Below are 27,696 nucleotides of genomic sequence, written 5' to 3'. Positions count from 1 at the left end.
GTCAACATTTATACGTAACATGAAAAACTGTCATTATTTCCTGGCAATAAATGGTGACTTAAAAAAACAAACAAAACAAAAACAAACCCTGAAATAGTTTACTTATGTCAAAAAATGTTTAGTTTACTCATCATGACAAAAGCAAAATAATTTTATAGAATAATTTTTGAGTATTTTTACACCAGCGGCAAGGCAGGATGCGTGCGAGACAGAAACTAGGCTGTTACTTGTGTATTTAATAAAACATTGGTGTTTTATTCACAGTATGGGAAGAGACAGGCGTGTTAATGTCTTTGCAGAACTGGATTTTAACTATTGATACTGATTATTAGATAAATGCTTGGCTGTTACATTCAGAATATAATCAATAATGCAACAATAATGTCCTCAAAAATTAAATATCTATACATCAGTTCTCTTTACAACATTTTTATGTACACAATTAAAATGATAAGTTCACACACAGAGACATGAATATTACTTTCTTATGACAAAACATACACATTTATATAAAAAAAAGTGTTTTAAAATCATTACAACACTATAAATGCACACTATAAATAACACACTGTATTCCTTATCTGAATTGTGGGTAATTTTGTGCATATGATAATATGATGTTCGTAGGTGTTACACGATGTAGCCGTACTCGTTGTCGTATTTCGGCAGTGTGTGTCCAGTGCTGGTGGAAGCCACTTGGTGGTGGTCAGTTTGGCTTGTTTGGCTGTAGGTCCGTCTGGAGTGACGACTCGAAATGCGACTTGACGGTCGGCTCTCAGGCGCTGGAGCGTCCTCCCTGAGAATCAGACGTAATGAGGTGGACTGGTCAGAAGCTGGTGATTCATTTTGTATAATAATTCAGCTGCAAATCACATCTTTATATTCATACACTCGATCGGATGCATTATCGTTTCTATGGTAACGTTCACTCATTCACTCTTCACGTAAACCAGGTTTCTGTTAGGAGGATTGTGTTCATGTGACATTTCTGGAAGGAGTCTCCAGTGTCAGCGCTTTTTCACACTCAGAGGTAAAGCTGTAACTTGAAGTTTTATGACAGACGAGTTTACACTTCTTTGTGTAAGAGTAATTCCGTGCCAAATCACCAGATTTTAGAGAAAGTTCCCAACTGACCATCTCAGATTTTGTTCATATTTTTTTTATTTTAATGCCCTTGTTACTAATAACTGCTGTGCAAAATTTTAGGCCAATATCTCCACTAGTTTCGGAGATACCGTATTAAGCCTTCAAAAAGGGGGCGTGGCCCCATATTTAGCAGTGTTACAATCAAACATCCATAGTTTGATGGCTCATAACTTTTGAACTGTTCACACTAAATAGTTCAAATTTTCACACATGATTCTTTGATATAATAAGACTCTGTACATAGAAGGAGAGCTTTGTATGTGACATATTTGCAGATTTATGGCGTGCCAAATATGGCTTCCTGGAATGTACATTTGTCCATGGTAGCACTTTTGGCTCTCAATATCTCCAAATTTAATGACGCCAGATGTTTGATTCTTTTAAATATATGAGACGTTATAGTACTATCAGGAAAACATGTTATATCTGTGACAAAAATTATACTTGTCTCATATATAGACCCCTAAAAATGGAGCTTGTCGCGTCTGTATTTTGAATGCTTATAGCAAAAACCTGACAAGGTCTACCAGAAAACAAATTAGATCAGTGAAAAGAGCAAGGCCTAATTGATATATGTACCAAATATGAAGTTGGTGCTGTGAAGAAAACTATTTTATTCAAGCTGTTGAATACAGAAGGTTTTACGACATGCGAAAACGCCATTCACAAAGTTACATCACATGCTACATCATTGTATTTTGCCTTCTAAAAAGCAAAATACATTGTAATTGCACGGTTTCTTGTTATTCTTTTCGTTCTTCTGCTCTTTCCTTTGGCATAAAACTCCTCCTAGGATTTTAATCCTACGGTAGTTAATGATCCATGATAGATTTCTGTTGGGGATAGGTCAAGGATGTGCAGCTGACTTTAATTAGGTCAAGATTAATGAGGCCAAGGACACTATGACATGAAATCACTTTGTGTGACCTAGTTTTACTTTGAGTCATAAAGTTCAGTGTACACTTTCACTAACCATATGATAGGGTAGCTCAGGCCGGGGAATGAGAAAAGCCTAATGTACTAATTACTCAGATAAATATTAATAGGCGAATTTTTGTCTTGAAGATAGACAGGTCACATGGAGTTAGCATATTCATCATTTATATAGTGGTATAAATGTATGTTCATGGTTTTTTGACTGATCAGCATTGACAGCTTACTGTGATGAAAAATACTGAGACCTTAGTGGTCGGAATGAGATTTTTAAAAAAAACAGAAGTCAGAAACGCGATTGTCAATTTCAGTTCAGTTAATGTGAATTGTTTATTGGATGTGGATCAGACAGTTTTTTCGAGGTTTGCCTTGAAAGCTGTGAATATTAATCAAAATAATCATTTTTATTCTTTCATATAAACACTAGTAGGCTCTACTTTTGAGAAATACAAAGGCCTACAGAGCACAAAGAGGGGATTAGAAATAATCTTTTATTACTTTTTTATTTTGATAGAGAATGGTCGATGTGAATGACATTCAATGCTTATTTATGTATATTTTATAATTAACATTGATTTCTCCTTCTTTGTGATGTATAAATGAGAGTTAAGATCAGCTTTATATTGCACAAATAAAGCCATTTGGTGAAACTTTGAAGAAGAGAGCGTACCGATTTAACATTTTACCTAATTAGCATAATTAATACACATTACAAATTAATTAGCATAATTAATTTTTACTAATTTTTAAAAACTTTGTATTCAATATACAACCATCTATGTTCCTGCCAATTTCCATGTAAGTATCTTTAAAAATAGAAACGTTATGAAGAAAAAACATTTGATCTCATTGGTTAATGAGGCCCATTTTGGACCATGTGATCCTCAGACAGAATATTACAGCCGTTTTCTAAAAATTAAGCTGTTTTTTTTTCAATCTTTGATTTGTAATACCTCAAAAATGAATAAATATATTTTAATTCTGTAAAAAGTATGTTGTTCTGCATTCAGTTTTGAATTCGATGCTAGCAGTTTCAAGAAATTTGGATTGAAATTGCATTTTCATCTGATATACCGACTGATAGGGATAAAATAGTGTTTTTGTTTTGCAACGCAATTTTAATGTCAACGTAAATGTGTTGTCCAGACATCAGAAATGAGCTGCTGCAGTCCACTGAGCCTGGATGTGTTGTAGAAAATGGTATTTATATATGTGTGTGTGTGTATGTGTGTGTGTGTGTGTGTGTGTGTGAGAGAGAGAGAGAGAGAGAGAGACTTGGAAGATATATTCCTCTGATCAGAGTCGTGTGAGATGGGACGTCATCTGGGATTTTGAATGTTGTAATATAATAATGGAGCTTAGAATTTGTCTTTGTGATCCTAAAGGAGAGACATGTGAGTGAGAAATGATTTATTTTTATCAAACTGATGATAAATTTTACTTGTGATATTTAATAGTCAGTTGGCACATGATATCAGTTTCCTGAGACATTCTGGGTGATGAGAATAACTTAATAATCAGGAGACAGAAACTGAAGTGAATGATGTAAATGTACAAAGAGCAGTGAAAAAATCAGTAATAAAGATGTCATAACCTCTGAATGTGTGTGTGTGTGTGTGTGTGTGTGTGTGTGTGTGATGATATTTCTTGTAAAGTTAAATATAACCTCCCCAACCTATCCGTGCCAATCTTCCTTAAAAACTACACGCCCCAGGAAAACCTGACTCAGCCCCTGGTCTTTTCAACAGCTAGAAACGCTCCTGCACTTAACCGATTTACATATAATTTAGAAAATCTTAACTGAAATGTCTTATGTCACTGAAAATGAACGAGTTCCAATCTGTCGCTTTGTTTCTATGAATAAAAATGCAGAATGAGGTATTAGTGGATCATAGTGTGGATGAGGAACGTCAGCTGTGAGAGATTTTTTTAAATGATACTGAACAAAAAGTGTCATAGCTGCTGTTACTGAATGCAGCACACACACACACACACACACACACACACACACACACACACACACATATTTTTTTTACTTGATCTCGTTGGAGAAGTCTTTCTCGTAGCGTTGACGCTGCCGACTGCATCGGAAGAAGAGGACCAACAGGATGATGATGATGATGACAAAGAGCAGCAGACATCCGGACACGAGGCCTGCGATCACACCAGCTCTGTTATGAGCTACACACACACACACACACACACACACACACACACACACACACACACACACACACACAGTCCAGTCATAGACTTACAATGAGGGCAAACCACTCAAAAAGATATCAAACGGTCATAAGATGATGAACAGAACATCTTGTGTGATTAAACAGCTCTTGTTAATACTAATACATTTTTGCTCTCTCTCTCTCTCTCTCTCTATATATATATGTATATACACGGGCAGCATGGTGGTGTAGTGGTTAGCGCTGTCGCCTCACAGCAAGAAGGTCCGGGTTCGAGCCCCGTGGCCGGCGAGGGCCTTTCTGTGTGGAGTTTGCATGTTCTCCCCGTGTCCGCGTGGGTTTCCTCCGGGTGCTCCGGTTTCCCCCACAGTCCAAAGACATGCAGGTTAGGTTAACTGGTGACTCTAAATTGAGCGTAGGTGTGAATGTGAGTGTGAATGGTTGTCTGTGTCTATGTGTCAGCCCTGTGATGACCTGGCGACTTGTCCAGGGTGAACCCCGCCTTTCGCCCGTAGTCAGCTGGGATAGGCTCCAGCTTGCCTGCGACCCTGTAGAACAGGATAAAGCGGCTACAGATAATGAGATGAGATATATGTATACATTTGTTAAATTTGAACCTTTTGAATTGGCTCGGCGTGACATCTGAGCTCAGGTTGTGATGCGATATCACTGAATAAGCTCTATCATTTTAGACCAATCACATCTAAGTTTCAAGGCTGACACCATAGAACCTGAGCCATAGAGAGATGCATTTCATGCTAAGCTAGCTAGCTAACTTATAACTTGGTGAAAGTTAGTGATGAACACATGATGGCTGTCATGATAATGTTGTATTTTGACATTTGTAGATTTATTTCACTGAGAAAACTGAAATCCTGAGCTAGTGAGCTAGTTTAGTTTACTAGTTAGCCAGCTAGCAGAGTTAGCTAACATTAGGGATGGTAGGAGGGTGGTCTAATTTGCATATGCATGACTCTTTTTAAATGCTGGTATTTTTAATGAGTGTAAAGGTGAAGAGGTACTTCAGTGGTACTTTTATAACCTGCATGTGTTGATGTAGCATGCACACTTACGTTTAATGGCCTGCAGTTTGAGTCGACAGCGCTCTTTCCCCACAGTGTTCGACACCTCACACGCGTAGATACCCGCCAAGTCCACGGAGTGATTGGTGATACGGAGTTCTCCAAGGAATGGATCTGATAAACACATAAGAACTTGAGTTAACTTTAATTAACATCTGATTGCTTGAGTAATTTTCTTAGTTGTAATTGATTAATGTCTTAGGAAGAAGTCGTATTCGTGTTATTGGACTTTAGCTATGACAAGATGGGCAAAATGGACATCAGAGGAGACGCCAGATAGTGTTATGTTCTCTTTTCTTGAGGTTTCCCAACACACACTTTCTTCCACTTATTATTATTATTACTTTTCCCCCAATGCTTTTTTTCAACAGATATCACAGTTTCATCATTTCAGAGCGTGGGTGCACAAACTTTTGCACAACCTATCTTAAAGTGGTTTTCCCACAATTATTTGCATCACATTTGTTCACAGCAGCCGTGCTCGAAAGATAAGAAAAGCCAGGTCTTTTATCTCGCCCGTGAGATCGACACTCTCGAGTCGAGAGGTTCATTTGGATTTGCCTTAAAAGTAATTACTTAAAGGTTCCTGATTACTTCTTGAATTAAAGCTTATTTATTTCCTTTACAAGGACTTTTCCCCTAATTAAATACTTTGAACAAAAAGCTTATGATAGTGTAATTATTCAAAAAAAAATCCATAATTTTTAAAAGTATGCTTCCTGACAGCACATTTGTACCTCATTTTTCACAAAAGTGACACTAATACACACTCTCAGGACTTTTGAGGGTTTTTAAATCACAGTGCATGGGCTGGCACAATTCCAGTAAAACCATTAAGGCAATAAAAATCGCACCGCACCCGACCCGCTGCGAGGTCTGTTATCACAATATGACATCACACTCACCCTGTGTAATGGTGGGAGGAATTGGTCCTCCGCTCTCTCTCCTCCACACGTACTGGAGGGGTGGAGAACCACCATCCGACCTGCAGTGGAGGGACACGGACGTCTCCACGCTCTCGTCCCCTTCCAGCCAACACTTCGGCACTGACGGTCGCTCTGATGGACAGAGAAGGTTACGTTAGGTCAGATACACACACAGAGCTGCTCCACCTCAGGCATGGGATACACACACACAAAAAATGCTCTGATACCAAAATCATGCGTAATTAATTTCTGAGATGAAGTCACAGTGATTTTGACGTGCGTCATGATTAATTTAATAGACTCCAAACTCAAAATCAACAACGGTGTGGAACAACGGTGTGTTATAAACATCTTCATGGCATCAGCGAATGCAAGGTGCTGTGAAATGCAAACACACAAAGTTATTTGCGAGTCGTGTGTGAGGAAGAGCACTTCACTTCAGCGAGCACTGAGACGTGGACACGTTACTCATGAATCATCGTGCAGTTCACAGCATATTGCACTCATCTGCTCACTGATACTGCTGTGCACGCTCAGGTTGGCTGTCCTCACGCTCTCTGTTTACGATACGACTCAGATATGTACAACTCAACACGAGGTGGTCATCAGAAACAAAGTTAAATAAAATGTTCATGACGTTCCTGACTGATTAATACTCCAGTAAACAGGTTATTCATTACAGTATCAGTATGTGCATCAGTATCGATGAGTACCCAATGACTAAAAAACTTGGACAAAACAACCACAGGTCTAGCGCCCCTGCTGGCTGGCTGCAGTATAATGTAGCTCCGCCCATCCCCATGTGTTTCAATGACAAAATAGCCTATTTTCCAGATCACGTTTCTCATCGAAACTGTCTTTCGACCTACAGTGTCTGAATCGAACGGGGTTGGGTTTCCCAAAAGCTTCTTAACGTTAAGAGCAGCTTAACTAGGAGAGAGAGTGTTCATTGTGATACTCGCTCTACCATTAACGATGATCTTTGTGCTACGATGCTTTTGGGAAACCCAGCCCAGTTAGTTTTCCCCCATGCTGATACCTGCACATTTATTTTTTAATTTTCCCCCAGAAATGAGTTTTTAAAACATTATTTGAAACTCTGACAAAACACAAGCCCTACTGATTGGCCCCAAATCCTCACATTCCAAATAGTCCAATCTTTCAGTTAGTGTTGATGGTGTGCCTGTTAAATGGGAACTGAAGTCATTTTTAAACTTGCTTTATTTCTTAATTAACGTGTTATTCAATTACATTTTCGGTTTTAGTAACCTTATATCGTGACTCATATTGGCAACTAATTGCAATTAAATATTATACTTATCGGATTATTTGGTTTTTAGCCATGTTGAATGAGTTTAGTTCGTTTGGTCCACGGCAGGCGTCGCTTATCCGCGCGATCTTCACGAGACTTGTGCGAGACTTCAAAACGTGAAGTGTCAGCCAGGTGTCAGTGCCGCCATTTTGAAAACTGTTTTCCAAACGAAATATTGCACAAAAACAAGTTTAAATGATGATTACTGGGGGCGTCGTGGCTCGGGTGGTTAGGGCGCCGTGCCGTGAATGCGGGCGACCCGGGTTCGGTTCCGGCCTGGGGTCATTTCCCGATCCCTTCCCGTCTCTCTCTCCCGCTCATTTCCTGTCTCTACACTGTCCTATCCAATAAAGGTGCAAAAAGCCCAAAAAAAAAAAAAAAAAAAAAAAAAAAAAAATGATGATTACTGCCTACTTTTTTCAAACTTTCCTAACTGATATAAAAACAAACAACACTTCCAGCTTGACTACATCAGCATTCGAAAGAGGGCGCGCGCGTCTTTTGACAACGGTGGCAGATGTTGGTCACTTTGATTTCCGCTGTACGTTTTACTTCCGTCCTACGATGTCTCACACAGGTCTCAACGAATCTCGTTTACGGCCATTGCTTTGACATATGGACTGATATATTACAGAGCATATTTCAAACACTCATAACTTGCTCTAGCAGCGACAAAATAGCGATCAAACACGCATTCCGATATTTAATAAAATGTGATAAATAGAATTTTGATAATAAAAAAATTGCCTTCACACTGTAAAAAATGTCCGTAGACTTAACAGTGAATTTATGTAAAATCATGACATAAAAAAACTGTAAATACAAAAACAATGAAGCAGTGTGTAATTTACATCAATATACTGTAAAACTCCTAACCAAATACCACTGTTAATTTAACAGTAAGAATATGTTGAATTGATCATATTTTTTTGTAGAATTTACAAATTGTTGTAGTTTAAACACAGACAAACTGTAATACTAAAACAGAATGTGATAGTTAAAATTACATCATTGCCCTGTTAAAAAAATTAAAAAATGTCAGTAGAGGCTGTCCGGCACATTTCGTAAAACTCTAAATCAAATAAAATATCTGTCTAGTAGATCATTACTTGTAACCATCATTTTGGAGCCACAAAAACCAATAATCGAGAACACTCGCAATTCATTCCTAGATGCTTTTTTATTGTACAATGAATATCCGTAAAATTAACAGTTATGTATTGATTATTGTACATTGAATACCTGTAAAATTTACATTTAGTTATCATTAATTGTACATGGAATCCCAGTGAAATGTACAAGTTATTCTGTAGTGTTGTTTACATTTCACTGTATTTTTAACAGGATTATTCTGGCAACCACAGCTGCCAGTATTTTTCCGTAAAAACAATGGATTTTTTTTACAGTGGTTTTCCTTTAAAACCACAATAGTGGTCAAAAATCTTGGCATACTATTTGACCCAGATCTCAATTTCAACTCACATATTAAATGCCTCACCAAAACTGCTTCTTTCACCTCCGTAACATTGCACGCCGTTGCCCGTTCCTGTCTAATAATGATGCACAAACTCTGGTCCATGCTTTCATTATGTCCCGTATTGACTACTGTAACTCTCTCTTCATTGGCTTCCCTGCAAAGTCCCTTCAAAAATTACAGTACATTCAAAACTCAGTAGTCAGAGTTCTCACTCGTACAAAACGCACGGCCCATATCGTCATACCCCCATCCTCTCTCAGCTACGCTGGTTACTGGTTCTGTCCCAGATAAAATTCTAAATGCTGCTTCTCACCTTTAAAGCTCGGCATAACCTGGCTCCTCTTTATCTCACTGCACTCCTGACCCCCACTTTGCCCTCTCGTTCTCTCAGATCTTCTTCCTGTAACTTACTTCCTGTCCCACGTACCAGACTATCTACCTTGGGAGGCAGGTCCTTCAGTACCATGGGCCCCCAAGCGCTGGAGTTTTCTCCCTCAATCTCTCTGTGACTGCTGTTCTTTCTCAACCTTCAAATCTGATTTAAAGAGTTTTCGTTTCCATGAATACTTCTTTTCTTTCCCCCACAGTCCAAAGACATGCAGTTAGGTTAACGTGGGGCGGCCTTGGGCTGAGGTGCCCTTGAGCGAGGTACCGAACCCCTGACTGCTCCCCGGGCGCTCTGGTGTGGCTGCCCACTGCTCTGGGTGTGTGTGTGCATGTTCACTGCTTCAGATGGGTTAAATGCAGAGGATGTATTTCACTGTGCTTGAAGTGTGCATGTGACAAATAAAGGTTTCTTCTTCTTCTTTTCCTCCTCCTCTGTTGAGTTCAGCAAATAAATAAATAAATAAATAAATAAATAAATTCTCCCTGTAAAATGACCTTGTGTCTGTGAAAGGTGCTATCTCATCTCATTATCTGTAGCCGCTTTATCCTGTTCTACAGGGTCGCAGGCAAGCTGGAGCCTATCCCAGCTGACTACGGGCGAAAGGCGGGGTACACCCTGGACAAGTCGCCAGACCTTCTTGCTGTGAGGCGACAGCGCTAACCACTACACCACCGTGCCGCCCGAAAGGTGCTATATAAATTATTATTATTATTATTATTGTAAATAGGCATGGATTCTCTGATTCGCCTTGATGACGTGCTTGACCTTGGTATTGGGAGAAGGGGGCAGGCCAACCAAACCCTATCTAACCCCAGGTGTACCTGTACCTGACTTTGACTCCTGTCTCTCCTGCGCAGACTCTGGCTCCAAATTTGACAACATGGCAGAAGAATTTCAACTTCATTTCTATCAAAAGGAAGGCAATCGAGCCACGCCGTCTATTTTTTTTTTAGTCATTGCAAGTACCAAAAAACATGTAGTCATACCTGGGCTGACAAAACTGAAAAGTGCAATCATCATATTACATTTAGCAGCAAAGAAAAAAAATGCTGTCTGCTTGCAGTTTGGATTTTCTAGCCCTTTATTGTTGTTTTTTTTGCGCTTAAATGGCATGTGCTTGTGTCTTAGACATCTCTACGCAAGAAAAATCTGGCATAGTGAACGACACGCAAATTACAATTTGTATGATCTGATTGGGCCACGCAGAAAATTGAATCAAGCACGTGCGTAACCCAAGTGTGAATATGAGGAACTTTCCAAGTGTAAATGTCGATGTAGGTTTTGGACTTAATTTGTCCAGGGCAACAACAAACAAACAAACAAACAAACAAATAATTAAATTATACTGAGCTTTGACTACTTAGTAAAGAACTCAAAGCTGTAAAAAAAATTCACAGTAATGAAATAAGAGCGAGTCTTTTATATGGACATTTTTATTATTTTGTTCAGAATGTGTTCTGGTGGCACGGTGGTGTAGTGGTTAGCGCTGTCGACTCACAGCAAGAAGGTCCGGGTTCGAGCCCCGTGGCCGGCGAGGGCCTTTCTGTGCGGAGTTTGCATGTTCTCCCCGTGTCCGCGTGGGTTTCCTCCGGGTGCTCCGGTTTCCCCCACAGTCCAAAGACATGCAGGTTAGGTTAACTGGTGACTCTAAATTGAGCGTAGGTGTGAGTGTGAGTGTGAATGGTTGTCTGTGTCTATGTGTCAGCCCTGTGATGACCTGGCGACTTGTCCAGGGTGAACCCCGCCTTTCGCCCGTAGTCAGCTGGGATAGACTCCAGCTTGCCTGCGACCCTGTAGAAGGATAAAGCGGCTACAGATAATGAGATGAGATGAGAATGTGTTCTGATGCGGCCTCCATCTTTTATTTTGGCAACACGAGGAGCCCAATCTTCTGATTTCCCTCTGAATTTAATGGCATGATAAACACTTTCTGCAGTGACACCTGATGAATAACAAAAAGCAAAAACTTAATCCGTAAGAGCCTGTGATTTTTATCTTCAGCGTTAATAAATTTACAGCTCCAACATCTCAGTGATGCTCCAGAGCATGTTGTTTGTTTTGCTCTTTGTTTCGCATTTCTGTGAGAGGTTAATGCAGGTTCCTTATGAAGCACGTTCAGGATTTCTTGTTGTCATGGCAGCAATGAAATGAAGAAACGTATGGAATAAAAACTCCTCACTCGTTTCTGAACTCCTCTCCTCACTCGGTGAACTTTAAAAACCCAGTGGAACCAATATTATGCTTTAGATTTCTTCTAATTTTGAATAGAAGCTGCTTTCACCACCTACAGCTGATCAAGATGGGGTTTTTTTAGTCTGAATTGCCCTGTGTTTCTATGGAAACGTGGCGTACAAACCAACCCCCCCCAAGCTCTACATTTATTACTGAAAGAAAACTAAAATTACTGCAGTGGATAAGGGTTAAGGATGAAAAAGGTTTTAAAACTGTTTAAAAAAATTAAAGGCCAAAGCAATGCAGGAGAGGTTACATACAAAAAAGGTGGATGTTCTACAAAGTCCAGATCTGAGATTCTGTGGCAACATCTAACCAACAATAAGAACCTGGATCAAATCTGTCAGGAAGGATGGATGAAAATCCCTTACAGCGTACAGAGCTCAAGGGAATTTACCCCAAACACGCTCTACATTAATGGCATTGAGCAGACATACAACATACCCAGAGCAGTTCGGGGTTAGATGCCTTGCTCAAGGGCACGTTAGCCATTCCTGCTGGTCCAGGGAATCAAACCAGCAACCTTTTGGTCCCAAAGCTGCTTCTCTACACACACACACACACACACACACACACACACACACTCTCTCTCTCTCTCTCTCTCTCTCTCTCTCTCTCTCTCTCTCTCTCTCACTGCTGTCACTGCAGTAAAAGATGGTTCTACCAAGTACTACTCGGAAAAGCCTGGAAAATTATGCTAGCAGAATTTTTCACCTTTTTTTTCTTGGTGTATTGATGAATAGTGTGCCAAAAATAAAATAATTTTTTCATGGTGTATTGAATTTTTGCTTTAAATATTTAATTTAAAAGCATAAAAATATTGTCTGGAACACTATCATCCAGACGAATCTCATGACTTTTAAAAGGGGTTGAATGTTTTCACAAGGCACTGCATTGGTAGTTCCAATGAATGCTGTACTTTTGGAATGTAAGATCTAAAGTTTCAAGGAAATACAAGTCTGTACAACTCGTTCAGCAGCTTTTTGTAAACAAAAATAAATTAAACAGTCTGGTCAGAATGCAAAGAAGGCCGTCTGACTTGTTTTTGTCATTTCCTTGTAAAAGGAAAAAAAAAGAAAACTGAAAGAGTTGAGAATACATAACATAACATTACATTACTTATCCAGAGCGACGCACAAACGAGTGCAAAAAGTCGGGTACACCAAGTGCTGAACTTCTAGACAAGAAAGTTCTCGTGTCAAATAAACAAGTACCAGAATAATACTGAGTGTAATATTCTGTCGACACAACAACAAACAGCAAACAGCCAAGGAAACAATTCAACCGTACAAATGAGCTGATAAAGTACAACTAAATAGAGAAAAATAAACCACAGCAGCTCACACCGAGTCCCCATGACCAGGCTGGAGAGGACAGAACTGAAGGGAGCACTGAACCTCGGGGGATCCTGTCGTGAACTGAACAATTCAGCCAGAAATCACACTTTTTACACACTTTTCTCCGAGTGTACGGTGTTCACTAACGTAGCTAGGAAGTAAAATGGATGCATATGACAAGCAGTTTAGCACTTAAAAAAAAAAGTCAGCTCAAACCGTGTTACCGTGTGTTCTGATGCTGCATGACACGTCAGTCTGGGCGATATGATATCATGATATATCAATATTGTGATAAATTAGGTTACAGTAAGCTTTTCTGAGATATCTGAGATTCTGAGATTAGAGTTTAAGTTTTTTTTTAAATAATTAAAATTCCTGAAAGTAGCAGATATAAACATTTTGTACTTAATCATCTGAAACCATTGTAAAATGTGTCTCATGTGTGTCTCTCTCGTCTGTGTCTCTCTCTGTTGTCTCTCTCTCTCTCTCTCTCTCTCTCATGTGTGTCTCTCTCTGTTGTCTCTCTCTCTCTCTCTCTCTCTCTCTCTCTCTCGTGTGTGTCTCTCTCTGTTGTCTCTCTCTCTCTCTCTCTCTCTCTCTCTCGTGTGTCTATCTCTGTTGTCTCTCTCTCATGTGTGTCTCTCTCTGTTGTCTCTCTCTCATCACTCGTGTATGTCTCTCTCTCGTGTCTCTTTCTCTGTCTTTCTCTCATGCGTCTCTCTCTCTCGTGTGTGTCTTTCTCTTGTCTCTCTCTTGTCACTTGTGTCTCTCATGTGTCTGTCTCTCTCTTGTCTCTGTCTCGCCACTCGTCTCTCTCTCTCGTCTTTCTCTGTCTCTCTTGTGTGTCTGTCATGTGTGTGTCTCTCTCTTGTAACTCATGTCTCTCTCACTCTCTCATGTGTGTCTCTCTCTCATGTGTCTGTCTCTGTCTTGTCTCTCTCGTCACTTGTGTCTCTCTCTCATCTCTCTCTCTTGCTTGTTTCTCTCTCTTTTGTCTTTCTCTGTCTCTCTCGTGTGTCTCTCTCTCATGTGTCTCTTGTCTCTCTCTCTGTTTCTCTCTCTCTGTCTCTCTCTCATCTCTCTCGTCACCTGTGTCTGTCTCTCTCTCGTGTCTCTCTCTCTCGTGTGTCTGTCTCTCTTGTCACTCGTGCGTCTCTCCCTCTCTCATCTCTCTTTTCTTTCTCTCTCATCTCTCTTGTCTCTCTCTGTTTCTCTTGTGTGTCTCTCATCTCTCTCTGTCTCTTTCTGTCTGTTTCTGTCTCATGTCTCTCTGGGTTACACAATTACAAGCTGAATTTTATGGTGTATAAACATTACCCAGAATCAGCAGGGTGATTTTGTGCGTGTCCAATCCCGGAGCTTTCTTCACTTTACACTGGTACGTTCCCGTGTGAGCAGCTGTGAGCTTAGCGATCGAGAGTGAGGCGTCGCCCCGAGTGGGGTCGCTCACTGCAAAGTCCATCCCCTTCATTAACGCTGGGTTGCCATGAAGATATTTCCTTCCACCCGAGTATGATAGGAGCTAAAAGACAAAATGCAGGAAGATCAGATCATCAAAATATTAAAACTAAAAAAACCCCAACAACTACACTGTAAAAAGATAAAACTGTTGATTTTACAGTAATATGCGAGCAACCTGGGTTCAATTTACAGTAAACAAGTGTAAAACATACAGTGATTACAGTAAAGTACTGTAATACCTTATACAGCATCAATCATGACAGGGATGGGATTTAAACATGCAACCTTCTGAGCTGAACCACTGAACCATCACAACTTCCTCAACTATCGTGCACTGATTCAGTGTGCTCTCGCGTTGTTGTTTCTATAGTAACAGCTCATTCACAGGAACGTTTTGTAACATCTTTATGACAGTCGTTTATGCTTTGTGGTTTTTCAGTAAACTGACAAGCTGCGTTTTTTTTGTTGTTGTTGTTGAAATACAGGAACTCACAGCATTAAATATACAGTAACTATAATTGGATAAGAAGTACACTTTGATATTCTGTAATAAATGAAATATTACTGTATAATTGTTGGCACAAGGAATAAAACACTTCCTTCTCAGGGCAAAGTGAAGACTTATCTCCTTGTCGTTGATTATTTTCCTATAACAGCATGACACGGACTGTTTTTTTCCCACAATTCCGCTTCACGACCCTCGCGCTAATCTTTATTGTCTTTACTCACCATTTCGTCTTTCTGTGTGGTGTCTGGACTGATCAGCGTCCACTCGATGTCCAGTTCACCGACGTCCTCAGGCCCGGGTGTGTACGTACACGCCAGTGTTTTTTGCTCTCCTTGTGCTAACTGTAAAGTCTGAGACCCGGTGGAGGTGATCTTCATTGCCAGGGTCACTTCTGTACATCATACAGTGAAAACAACAACAACAACAACAACAACATGGGTTAATACCGAGCGAGCATCATGCCTCTGCTAATATAACAACATTTACAGGTACAAATTTATTCTGAAAATTTTCTTCAACTAGAGTTGCATCTCTGATCGTTTCAAAAGTCCAGGAATATATATCAAATCAAATCAAGTTTATTTGTATAGCGCTTTTAACAATAAACATTGTCGCAAAGCAGCTTTACAGAATTTGAACGACTTAAAACATGAGCTAATTTTGTCCCTAATCTATCCCCAATGAGCTTCATATAGATTCATTGAAAGCTTCACTGGTGGAAGTTCGTACCGTATTATTAATTACTTCTCCATCAACACTGATGAGGAAACAATAAAAATAATGGGAAGTTAAGGGGAAAAAAAAAAGAAAAATTAAACCAAGAGATATTTCACTAAGCAGGAAGTTGTTGAACACTTTAAGGTTGTTGGTTTGGACCTCAGAATTTTGTTGTTTTATGGAATCACCAGGTTCTTTTTGCTGCTCATCTGTTTCAGTTCAAATGTAGACACTAAAAACATTTTCTTGTACATTTTCTTGTTCATTAGCATACACATTAATATCTTTATTCCCAGAACAGAATGTTCATTTTGTGTAAGTTTTGTGCAAGTTCAAAGTATAGAACTGACTTTTATTCCTTTTCAAACTGCTGCTCCTGCTGTGTCACAATGCGGTGTAACACTCTGAGGAAAGCGCTATCCGCCCTCTTCTACATACACGAGCTCACAGACACTACGACTGGCTCATGTTGATGTGACTGACAGAAGGACGACAGTAAGCCCCTCCCACCCAGAAGGCACAGCCACATCGGGGTTGAAACTTATGATCTCTGGGCGAAAAGCGAATGTAGAACAATTGTTTTTAATGTAAATATAATATTAGTTAAAAAAAAAAACCAAGAAGATCTCAAGGCTATTATTTGCAACAACTACTTTATATAATATAGATAATTTATTCATGGTAAGATTCCTATTGTTTTGTTAATATGAAATCAACTTACTTTGATAAATTGTGGAAAAAAATTGCAATATGTCTTAAATTTCGAGGTTCAGTTTCAATAAGCAGGTGAAAAAAAGGTAATTAAAGCTAGACTGCCTTTCTACTTCTACTTCTATGATTCTATGCTGAATTGTCAGATTTAGTAAGAGGTATTCCTAAGCATAATGTTATCCTAATTGGGGGAGATATGAATGCAAAAATTGGACAAGATTCTAAAGGGTCATCATTCCACAAAATTACCAACCGTAATGGTCAATACCTTCTTGACTTTGCAATAGAATGTCTCATCTCATTATCTCTAGCCGCTTTATCCTGTTCTACAGGGTCGCAGGCAAGCTGGAGCCTATCCCAGCTGACTACGGGTGAAAGGCGGGGTACACCCTGGACAAGTCGCCAGGTCATCGCAGAGCTGACACATAGACACAGACAACCATTCACACTCACATTCACACCTACGCTCAATTTAGAGTCACCAGTTAACCTAACCTGCATGTCTTTGGACTGTGGGGGAAACCGGAGCACCCGGAGGAAACCCACGCGGACACGGGGAGAACATGCAAACTCCGCACAGAAAGGCCCTCGCCGGCCACGGGGCTCAAACCCGGACCTTCTTGCTGTGAGGCGACAGCGCTAACCACTACACCACCGTGCCGCCCGCAATAGAATGTGATCTTATTAATTTAAGTTCCCAGTATAAGAAGAAAAAAGGCAAGCTTTGGTCTTTCATATACCCAAACGGCAACAAAGCACAACTTGACCATATACTTATAAACAAGAAATGGAGAAACAGTGCCTTAAATTGTGAAGCCTATAATTCATTTACCATAGTAAATTCAGATCATCGAATAGTATCATCAAAAATTCGACTAAGCCTCAGGATGCACAAAAACACCAGCAGAAAGAGGATTAACTATGACTGGAGTAGACTGCTCTCTGTAGATAAAGTCAAGACAGAATATACCGCAGAAGTTATAAAATGTTTTCAAGCACTACAAGATCTATCATAAAATAAAAATGCTAACACTACATACAACAACATAGTTGTAGCACATGAACAGTCTGCAAAAATTCACATACCTGTAAAAGAAAAACGTAAACAGAGGGTGCCCTGGGAAAACACAGATATAAAACTGAAACGTGAAGCAGTAAAAAATGCAGCTAGAGCAAATTCAAGAAGATCAACTACAGTAGATCTAGTGTTGCAATACTCGAAAAAGCAAAAGAAGATCTTAATGCTGCTTATATACGCGAATTCAGCTCATATATCACAGAGAAAAGCAGTGTTATCACTAATGCTTCTGAAAATCGTCAATCACATCTAGCGTGGAAAACTGTAAATGAGATCACAGGAAGAAAACACACACCCAGTGGAAAAATAAAAGCAAACAATCCCGAGGAACGGATCTCAAAATGGAAAGAACACTTCAGTAATCTTTTGGGTAAACCACCTCAAATCAGTCCTAAAGAAACCATCAAGGTAGTGGAAGATATTCTACCAATAAGCACAGAGAATTTCACCAAAGAGGAAATACAAAAATGCATCAAATCATTCTCCAATGGCAAAGCAGCCGGACTTGACAACATCCCAATAGAAGTCTGGAAGACAGGGGCATTGATAGATCCTCTGTTGGAAGTCTGTAACCAAACTTTCAACGGAGAGAAGCCGGATCTATGGGGAAAGAGTGGGCTTGTACCGATCCCAAAAAAGGGTGATCTAGGATACACCAAAAATTACAGAGGAATAAGTTTATCAGTAATTGCAGCCAAAATCTACAAGATGCTACTGTTCAGAATTAGACCTCATGGGGGCGTCGTGGCTCAGGTGGATAAGGCGCCATACCATAAATCCGGGGACCTGGGTTCGATTCCGACCCGAGGTCATTTCCCGATCCCTCCCCGTCTCTCTCTCCTGCTCATTTCCTGTCTCTACACTGTCCTATCCAATAAAGGTGCAAAAAGCCCAAAAAATATCTTAAAAAAAAAAAGAATTAGACCTCACATTGAACCACTTCTCCGTATAAATCAAAATGGATTTCACCCAAACAGATCGGCCTCAGCACAGATATTAACTCTTCGTAGACTAATAGAAGGAATCAAGGCAAAGAATTTATCAGCTGTTCTAACATTTGTTGATTTCAGCAAAGCTTTCGATTCCATTGATCGACGAAAATTAATGGAAATCCTAGAAGCATACGGTATACCAGCAATCATTGTCAATGCTGTGAAAATACTTTATGAAGATACAAAAGTACAAGTTCTTTCTCCTGATAGTGAAACAGATTTCTTTGAAATATCAACAGGAGTTCTTCAAGGTGACACTTTAGCACCTCTCCTTTTCATTATTGCATTGGATTATGCCATGAGGATTGCAACATCTAATCCCCAAGAAATAGGCTTCACATTATCCCACAGTAGCAGTTCAAGATATCCTGCTACAATCATTACTGACACCGACTTTGCCGATGATATCGCTTTAATTTCAGATACACTAGAAAAAGCACAGTTGTTACTGCACCAAGTAGAAATCGCTGCTGAAACAATTGGTCTACATGTCGGTGAATTCAAGACAGAGTATATGGTATATAACCAGTCAAAAGAGGATATTACTACATCAAATGGCAAAATACTAAAGTGTGTCACCGACTTCCAATATCTGGGATCTTGGATTGATAATACCAAGAAAGACATGGATATCAGAATAGCAAAAGCATGGTCTGCAGCAAATAAAATGGAAAGTGTGTGGTCATCAACCCTAAGCAGAAAATTAAAAACTAATTTCTTCAGAGCTGTTGTCGAAAGTGTGTTACTGTATGGTGCTGAAAGCTGGACGCTTACAAAATCATTAGAAAGAAGGCTTGGAGTCTACACAAGATTATTATGATTAGCTCTCAATGTTTCTTGGAAAGAGCACAAAACCAACAAAGAGCTTTATGGCAATCTTCCACGAGTGTCGGAAACATTAAGAATAAGAAGACTTAGGTTCATTGGTCACTGCTGGAGAAAAAAAGATGAAATAATATGCAAACTTCTACTCTGGGAACCTACACATGGAAAAAGAACCAGAGGATGTCGCTGTTTCACATACATAGACCAATTAATTGAAGATACTGCACTGGACATACAAAATTTGCCAGATGTAATGAACGACCGAGAAAAATGGAGGAAATTGACAAATGGTTGACCGAGTATTCACTCAACAAATCATCATCATCGCCTTTCAGATTTTTCAAGTGTAGGTCATAAAAAGAATTTTCCCCAGCACCCGATTATTTTTGTTTAGTGACTGAAAGTGACTGAATTCGAATCACAGACTTCCAATTTTATTAGTTTTTTTAAATAGAACAATTAATGAATTTATCTCCACGTGGCCCTAAATTCTCCGCTATTTTTTCCTGCTTCACCATGACCCAATTCAAGATACTACGTCATGCATCACGTGGTGGGCTTTCCCCGTTCACGCAAGGCATTGTGGGATACAAATTTGAAACAGGAGAGAAAAATGGAGGACGTGAGTGTGCGAATGAAACGTGAAAGAGCGACTACAGTAACAGAAAGCGAGAAGAAAAGACGTTATGTTCTATACGAAGGAAAGGAAACGCAGGACCAAACTAATAAATATGGGCGCTCAGCGAGCACCTCGGTGTGATCAGCTGTTCGTTTAGTGACAGAATGATGGAACTGTCAGTGCACGCTCAAAGGGAAACCTGTAGATGGCAGTAATGCAACACTGTGGATGCCAGCTGCTGTAAAACCCAAAAGAAGAAGAAAAAGGTAAACCTGCGCATGCGCACACGGACTTCCTCTGTCTGCTTGACTGCACGAAGCGAGCGATTTCATGCACATTATTTGCTTTAATCCCCTCAAATTAAATAACTTCCCAGCCACAGAATGGCCTGATATTTTGTGAGATATTACAGAAATAAACATACATCACAATGACCACATTTCAGACGGAACTAAATTTCACTGGTTTTATGAAATCGAAAGGCCGCCTAGTTTACGGAAGAACAGATTTACTCCGCAACAAACATTATAAATGAGAGCTCAATGTACACATTAAAATTTTTGATAGGATTCAACTATACTATAACACATTTCCAACACATGGAGCTCAGTAAACTTTCGATCCGGGTTACGAGCACACGTCTAAAAATCCTGGAAAAGTATAACATGGATATTTTGCTGTCAGAAAGAAGATCCAAGACATCTGAAGCTTCAAATCATTTCTCTTTAAGTCACATCACATTTCACATTTTCCCTTTTCATGACCTTCTAACAATTCATAAAAAGTGGAATTTAAAAAGTCTGGAGTTGATTTGTGTTATCAAGAGGAAAGCTCTTGGCCAGTGCTTGAATAACATAAAAGCTCGAATTTCATTTCATCAACTCATGAAGGGAAGAACAGAGAACGCACCTGCAGTGAAAAGTTGACTTCCTGCACACAGTAGGATGAAAAAGCACAACGGGGACAGTCGTGTGGTTGGAACGCGGGTCATCCTGAGAAATCTGTGGATAGATTGAGATCGGTTCATGAGTTTCGTTGATGCTGAAAGAGAGTTGACCAAATTAAATCAGACACAGGTTTCAGGCTCACATCTGGATTCTGATTGGTCAGATAGTGTTGATGAATTTTCTATAAATCACTTACTGTATTAATTCACTTGTTATATTAATACAGTATCGTGTCTATAGCAACAGCTCGTTCACAGATGCTCCACATAAACGGATTAAAAAACGTCTAATCATGCGCTGTATTTGTCTTATTAACTTGAGGAGAGAGAAAGACGAGAGGCTGGTGAGGGAACGACTGTTTATCTGCAATAACGTAAGTGAGAACAGGAATTAACTTATTTCATGGATGTTCCACAATATGACATGTAACTATAAACGGATAAAAACTGTGACGTCATTGTTTAATAAATTTAAAAAAGCTAATTGTTGAGAAATTGCTGTGTTGGAAAAGGAATAAAACACTTCAGAGTGATAACAGTATCTCCACTTCATCACACCACACTGCTGTTGATTATTTTCCGATAGCAGCATGACAAGAAATGACTTCTTCCATACGAAGTGTTGATCTGAACACACAAAGATGCATAAAGGAATCCTAGAGCTACGTATGACATGAATAAAAGTCTAAAGAAAAAACAAAACAAGCCTGTAACTTAGTACGACTTTACATTCAGATCGTTCACATCGCTGATAACTTTCTGGCACAATTCCAGCATCTGAATTTTGGGAGGCGGAGCCTAGATGTACTGAGTGATACCAAACTGCGATAAGGGGAAAAAATAAACAAACAACAAAAAACCTTTTGTTCTAAAAGGATTTTGAGTGACATATTTAGTTCATGTTTATACTGTAGATCATAGTGATTAAAACTACAACTATTCTGTGTGCCAGTGATTACTAGAGACAGCATAATGCCTTTTATTCTTTTCCAATACTGATACCGACACTAAAATCCTGAATTTCAGTTGATACCGATACCCATCTGATATTTTTTTTAAACTACTATGCCTGAAAATGATACTAAGCAACTAAAAATACATACTGTAGCTCAAAACATGACTTATACACAACCACAGCTTTTCTTTAAAATTCAGTTCATTTTTATACTGAATATTATTGTATAAAATGTAAATATAATAAAATACAGTCAAGTTGTCATGCAAGGGAGGCGGCGAGAGAGGCAAGCTAGTGCATGTTAGCGTTTTATAAAAAAGAAAAATACACAGGTAAAGTAAACAATTCCAAATCGTGAAGCAAAAACCATAAACAGGGATGGGCAGAAGGTCAGGCGATCAGCAAACAGAATAACGAGGGCAAATACAAAAACATAGCAACAAGATAAGGTCAAAAAACCAGAATAGTGAGACACAATATACAGAGCTTGGTAAGATGGGTAAACGTACACTGAGCATGAGTGAGGTTTGATTTCTATCATTTGGTGGGCGTGTCAGAGGTACTACCCAATCAGCAGTGATGTGTATAGCAGCACAATTAAAAATCAGCGTGTTACACATAGCTAATGCGGACTTATGTGACACCAGTGAAATTGAATAAATACAACAAAAACATACCAGATATACTGTATTCACAAAATGTACAGAATCCACCATCTCATTGTATGTGGCAGTGTCGGGAAATTACAACGGTCTGGGAAGAGTTAAGAGCAAGCGGTCATTGAAAAATTTCTCAAAACAAATTTTATTGGATCCCAAACTTTTCCTGTTGGATTTACATCCAGAAAAACATACAGTAAAAACGAGCAAGCATTTATAGACCTCAGCTTGATTAATGCAAAAAAAAAAAAAAGTATTGCACTGTTATGGAAATCAGCTCACAGCCTGCCAAACAATGGATAAAACAAATGTTGTCAACTTTACCGTTAGAACAGATATCATGGGCCTCTGTTGGTCAAGGTTGACCATGGAATAGTACGCCTGGGCAGTGTTATCAGAGGTGGACAAAGTGCCCAACTTCATTACTTAAGTCCTACTGGTCAAATGTGACTCCGATACAAGTGAAAGTTGTCCAGTCAAATTTTTACTTAAGTTAAAGTACTGAAGTACTTGCTTTTAAAATACTTAAGTATTAAAAGTACATTTTCTGTCAGTGCATTGTCATATTATTGCCACAACGCTTACAAAACCTAATGCCTCTGAAGCAACCGACTGGATTCACAAAATGAGCGCATGCTGTGCCATCATCAGGTTTAACGTTAAGCTAGCTAGTCAGTGAAACTCCACTTGACATGCTAGCAAACTCTTTTCTAACTCAAAATCATACTGGGTAGCTAATGCTACTAGAAAAGAAAGATTTCTATATTCTGTTTATATGGCAAGAATATGCTAAAACATTTCTGAAAGGACTTCAGATGAGTTAATGTTATTCATGTTAGCATAACTCTGTGTTTACATGCTAACTAAGAGTGTCCAAGTTAACTAGGTATGTGTAAATGTTAGCCGTGGACAAGGCTACGGCAACTTGGTGGGAAAATCCATAGAAAGTCATTTGACTAACCAGACTGCATAGCTGTTGCAACGTTATCGCTAGCTCTAAAAGCACAGACAACTTCATTACAAGCTTTCTCTTGGAATAAAACGTTTATATCCCTCAATATGCTTCCACAGGTCAGACGGCGAGTTTTTGTAGGCCGTGATGTGGTTCGTTTTAGGTAAACAAAGCAAACATTTAAAATGAAACGAATCTTTAATCCTTTCAGAAAACTGAAACATGGGTTCATGGGCCATGAGTGTGTACATTCTCCAGAAGAACCGCCTCCTTCCATTCTGCCATCAACTGATCGTGTTAAATAATGCTGCGGAGAAATCACTGAACTTGATTTTATACAGTCTGTGGACGTGACATGACCCTAGTGATTACTGATCGGCTCTCAGTGTCACCTGCGGAAAAACCAATCACTTTTTAGAAAAGAAAAGAAAAAAACATCCATTTTCAAAGCTGCTTCATAGTAACGAGTAACGAGGACCTTGATAGAAATGTAGTGGAGTGAAAAGTATGATATTTGTCTTTCAAATGTAGTGAAGTTAAGGTCAGAAGTTTCCAGAAAAGATAATACTCAGGTAAAGTACAAATACTCAAAAAGTGTACTTAAGTACAGAACTCAAGTAAATGTACTTTGTTACTGTCCATCTCTGAGTGTTATATGGAGGACAGGCTGTTGCCCATGCAGCAGATCCTCTCAACATCACTGATGGATCCAAAGGAACAGCAAGGCTATTACAGTCTGGCACCAGTGCTGTCGCAGGAGTTGCCAGAACGAAGTTGTACACAACACCAAGCTGCCTTAGGGACGCAGACTCCGGATTTTTCCTCAAGGTTTAATAATAATAATAATAATAATAATAATAATAATAATAATATGTATTTGGAGCATATAAACAAAGTCTCTATGCTCTTACAAAAAGAAAATAGAAGGAAATTAAAACATTACCACACCAATAAAAATTATGAAAAAAGTAAATATATGTATTTAAGTGTATTTAAATGCAGTTGCAGTCAATAACTCAAAGAGCAACAAACCGAAAATGTCGCGCCCTAGGTCTCCGAATACAACTGCCTCAAACACCTTAAAACTTTACTCCTGAAGCCTTTTCCATGACTGGATATGGCTGCAAGGCTGTGGAGGTTTTAAATCAGAGTTTTCCTTCTCCTAGATGAGCTGCCTTCCAAGGCTGATGAGTCCCATCTATCCAAAGCAACTGGTTTTAAGGTGCCAGAAGCTCGTCCTCGTCCCTCCTCCTGTTGGTCAAAGCAGTTCTGCCAGGCTTAGTAGCTAAACCACAGGAGTAGGCCAGGAGCTGGACTTGGTAGTCAGAGGCTATTGGAGACGCATGCCCAGTTGCCCACTACCACCCCCGGCTATGATAACCTTGGAACAGATAAGTTACATCCTAAAGGGATAAGATATTTGAGGGCATGTGGACGCCCTTCATGAATTACGTTAAGGATTTAGATTTAACACATGAAGAAGAGAATGATTGATTGATTGTGTGTGTGTGTGTGTGTGTGTACAGCAACACCAAAGTTCTGACCTTATAGAACTTTTATTTTCTTATTGCAAATTTATCTCATTTGATATAGACTGCCATGTGTTAGAACAAGGAACATTTTGTTGTTTGTGTTCGTTCTGTTTATTGTAATGCAGCTACTTTATATGACATGAAGATCTGCAGCTGTATTGTACATAAGAATTTCAATTTAAAAAATTGTGGACAAAAAAAAAAAATCAGCGCGTACAATGAATCCTACCAAAGTCCTCTACAAACTTGTCCACTGCAGCTTGGTTTGTTCAACAATTAACAACGTTAGAAGACGTTTCTCATAAGTATTATATAATAAAGTATTTATAAATAGAATAAAACATAGACTCTGGAAATTCTTTGAAAACAACGCCAAGAATGGCCTTCTCAGCTGCCGTAGTTGTAATACAACTTGCGTAACACAACAGGATGTTCAAGGAAACACCGTTTCTGTTTAAATAAATGTTTTGCTACGTTTAGCCTGAGCTGAACGTAGCTCAGGTGAGTGTGAACCACGCTTGTAGTACTCGAGTCCAGGACTCGGACTTGAGTCCGACTCGTGCCCTAATTTTAAGGACTCTGTGACTCAACTTGGACTTGAGCACTGATGACTCGGACTTGGACTCGTGCATTAACTGCATTCAGACCCGTAAACTGGAGATGAGGACTTTTTTGTAACATGCCATAATAATTTGGCATAAGATGTTTATTTCTACATTAATTTTGCACTAATTTCGTGCAAGAGTCTCACACCTGTGCACCTTGGTGCATGCATTAGATAGCCTCTCGGGCACTCTCCGGACAGCGCGCGTGCCAAGAGGACTCTCATGTGTGCCATAAACAACTCACACCCACACAGGATTAAGGCACAATCAGCGCACTGATATAAAAACACACTTACTTTGCGAAGTATTGAGTTGCGTTACTGACACATTATCGAGCCTTATTTCTTTGTTTGGTTTCCTGATCCCTGATTTCCTGTTTCTCATCTTTGATTCTGCAGAGTCTACGATAGCCTGTTTGTGCCTCGCTTGACCTATCACCTGTTTCACCATTTTACGATTTTGCCTGCCGTTCTGGATTGTTTACCGTCTTCACTCGTATTAATAAACACACCTTCTGCACTTACATCTGTCTCCCAACCATCTCTGACAGAATTCTTCACATTCCCTGATAAAGAGAAGCACATTCACCTGTTCATATGTCATGTTCAGGAACAAACTAATGTTAATGGCGCTAAAACAGACATCGTCACATGGTGCAGTTGGAGACTTGTTCTCAGACTCAACTCGGATCAACAGTGGACTCGTCTTGAAATTTTTTTTAATGACTTGGACTTGACTCGGACTTGAACACTGGGGACTCGAGACTGGACTCGGACTTGAGGTTTAGTGACTCGACTACAACACTGGTGTGAATGTGATACTGGAGGAGTTGTGCTGGGGATTGTAGTCCCTGGCAGCCATGTTTGTAGGCTGCAGTGTGTTCTGGGAAACTGAGTTTTAGGTGGATTTGTGACAAATCTGTTTACATGTAAACATTTCTAGTAAAAAAAAAGAAAGAAAGTTCCAAATACAATTCCAGTCCTTTCTGTTTGTTACAGGATCAAATTCCGTCTTTTTTTCCCTGAAATCCAATCCAACATTTATTTGTTATCAGATCAATACTGATCCTGTGTATCATATCATATCGGTAAACAGTCGTTCTCTCACCAGCCTGTCTTTTCTCTCTCTCAAAGTTAACAAGATAAAAATAAACTTGTTCCTGAGAAACTACACTACACAAAGACACGTAAAGTCGTCAGTCCTGAAGACACTCGAGACTCCTTCTGTAAACATCTCCTTACAGAAAAATGCCAAAGAAACTATCAATGATTTTTTAAAAAATTATTTACACAAAGCATTCAAGTGCAATTCTACAAGTCCCTGTGAATGAGCCGTTACTATAGAAACGACAATGTATTCACACAAGTTCACAACAACAACAACAACAACAACAGCCTGTGATGTGTCGTATCAGTACACTCAGAGCTGCTGTGAGAGAAAATTAACTAACACAGTGTTTAACCCAAAACCAACACACATCCTGCGAGTGTGAAAGACATGAACCTGCATGCAAATGCATCCGTCAGCCAGAGTCGGCTGTGTGATATAAACAATGCAAATAGAGCAGCGTGAACTGAAGAAACAAGTGACCTGTTTTTCATCTCCCCAGGAGCTCCACTGTGTTCACGAGTAAAAACGTCGGCTTTCGGGCTCTCCTGCGTTCCTGTATTGCGAGAGGAACAAATTAAAATGAAACGATTGAGTCACATTTTAACATGTTTTTCTCCTCCGAGCTCAGATTACAGCCCTCTCGAGACGGCGTGTAGCCTAAACCCAGCGTAAATCACATGCCTGGGTGGGAATTTGGGAGAACAGAAAATTCACAGGCAGCTTTCCACCTCCAGATCAGGTGTGTATGAATGATTTATAAAGACAGATGGCTTACAGAAGGCGCACAACAAAAATATTTTACCTGGAGGCATATGCTGAGGATCTAAACATCTCTATTAGCTCTGTTTGAAATGGAGTAAAGCAGACGTTTTGGGGTAAATAATCAGAGGCTCATACCTTTGAAGATCTTACTGTGATGATCTGGTCCTCACACACACACACACACACACCCACACACACACATTTGTGGCTCGGCATTCAGGTCCTGCGTTACAAAAGTGACTGAT

The 27,696-nt window shown here is 39.5% G+C and overlaps 1 protein-coding gene across 2 annotated transcripts; it reads right to left on the bottom strand.

Moving 5' to 3' along the window:
* Positions 1–35: 35 nt before the first annotated feature.
* On the bottom strand, positions 36–27,696 carry vsig8a (V-set and immunoglobulin domain containing 8a). 2 transcript variants are annotated; one of them, XM_060908333.1, is made up of 9 exons: positions 27,587–27,696; positions 27,170–27,242; positions 20,840–20,931; positions 15,210–15,379; positions 14,337–14,541; positions 6,253–6,405; positions 5,339–5,461; positions 4,116–4,260; positions 36–796 (listed from the first exon to the last, which is right to left on the bottom strand). In XM_060908333.1, exons 2-9 carry the CDS (start codon positions 27,178–27,180, stop codon positions 631–633), a joined length of 1,065 nt encoding a protein of 354 aa, XP_060764316.1. In that variant the 5' UTR covers positions 27,181–27,242; positions 27,587–27,696; the 3' UTR covers positions 36–630. The 2 variants fall into 2 exon arrangements, with proteins under 2 accessions (XP_060764316.1, XP_060764317.1); XM_060908334.1 differs by lacking the exon at positions 27,170–27,242 and having other exon boundaries at positions 27,587–27,693.

This window comes from Neoarius graeffei, chromosome 25 (assembly GCF_027579695.1).
Source record: "Neoarius graeffei isolate fNeoGra1 chromosome 25, fNeoGra1.pri, whole genome shotgun sequence".
Lineage (NCBI taxonomy): Eukaryota > Metazoa > Chordata > Actinopteri > Siluriformes > Ariidae > Neoarius > Neoarius graeffei.
The sequence above is the reverse complement of the archived record's forward strand: the minus strand, read 5'-3'. Positions and strand labels throughout refer to the sequence as shown.

Excerpts from the sequence above, each read along its gene's own strand:
- vsig8a (XM_060908333.1), bottom strand. Across the intron at positions 14,542-15,209 it reads CCACACAGAAAGACGAAATG|CTCCTATCATACTCGGGTGG; the intron begins GTGAGTAAAGAC and ends TTTGTCTTTTAG. Across the intron at positions 797-4,115 it reads GACTTCTCCAACGAGATCAA|GGAGGACGCTCCAGCGCCTG; the intron begins GTAAAAAAAATA and ends TCTGATTCTCAG.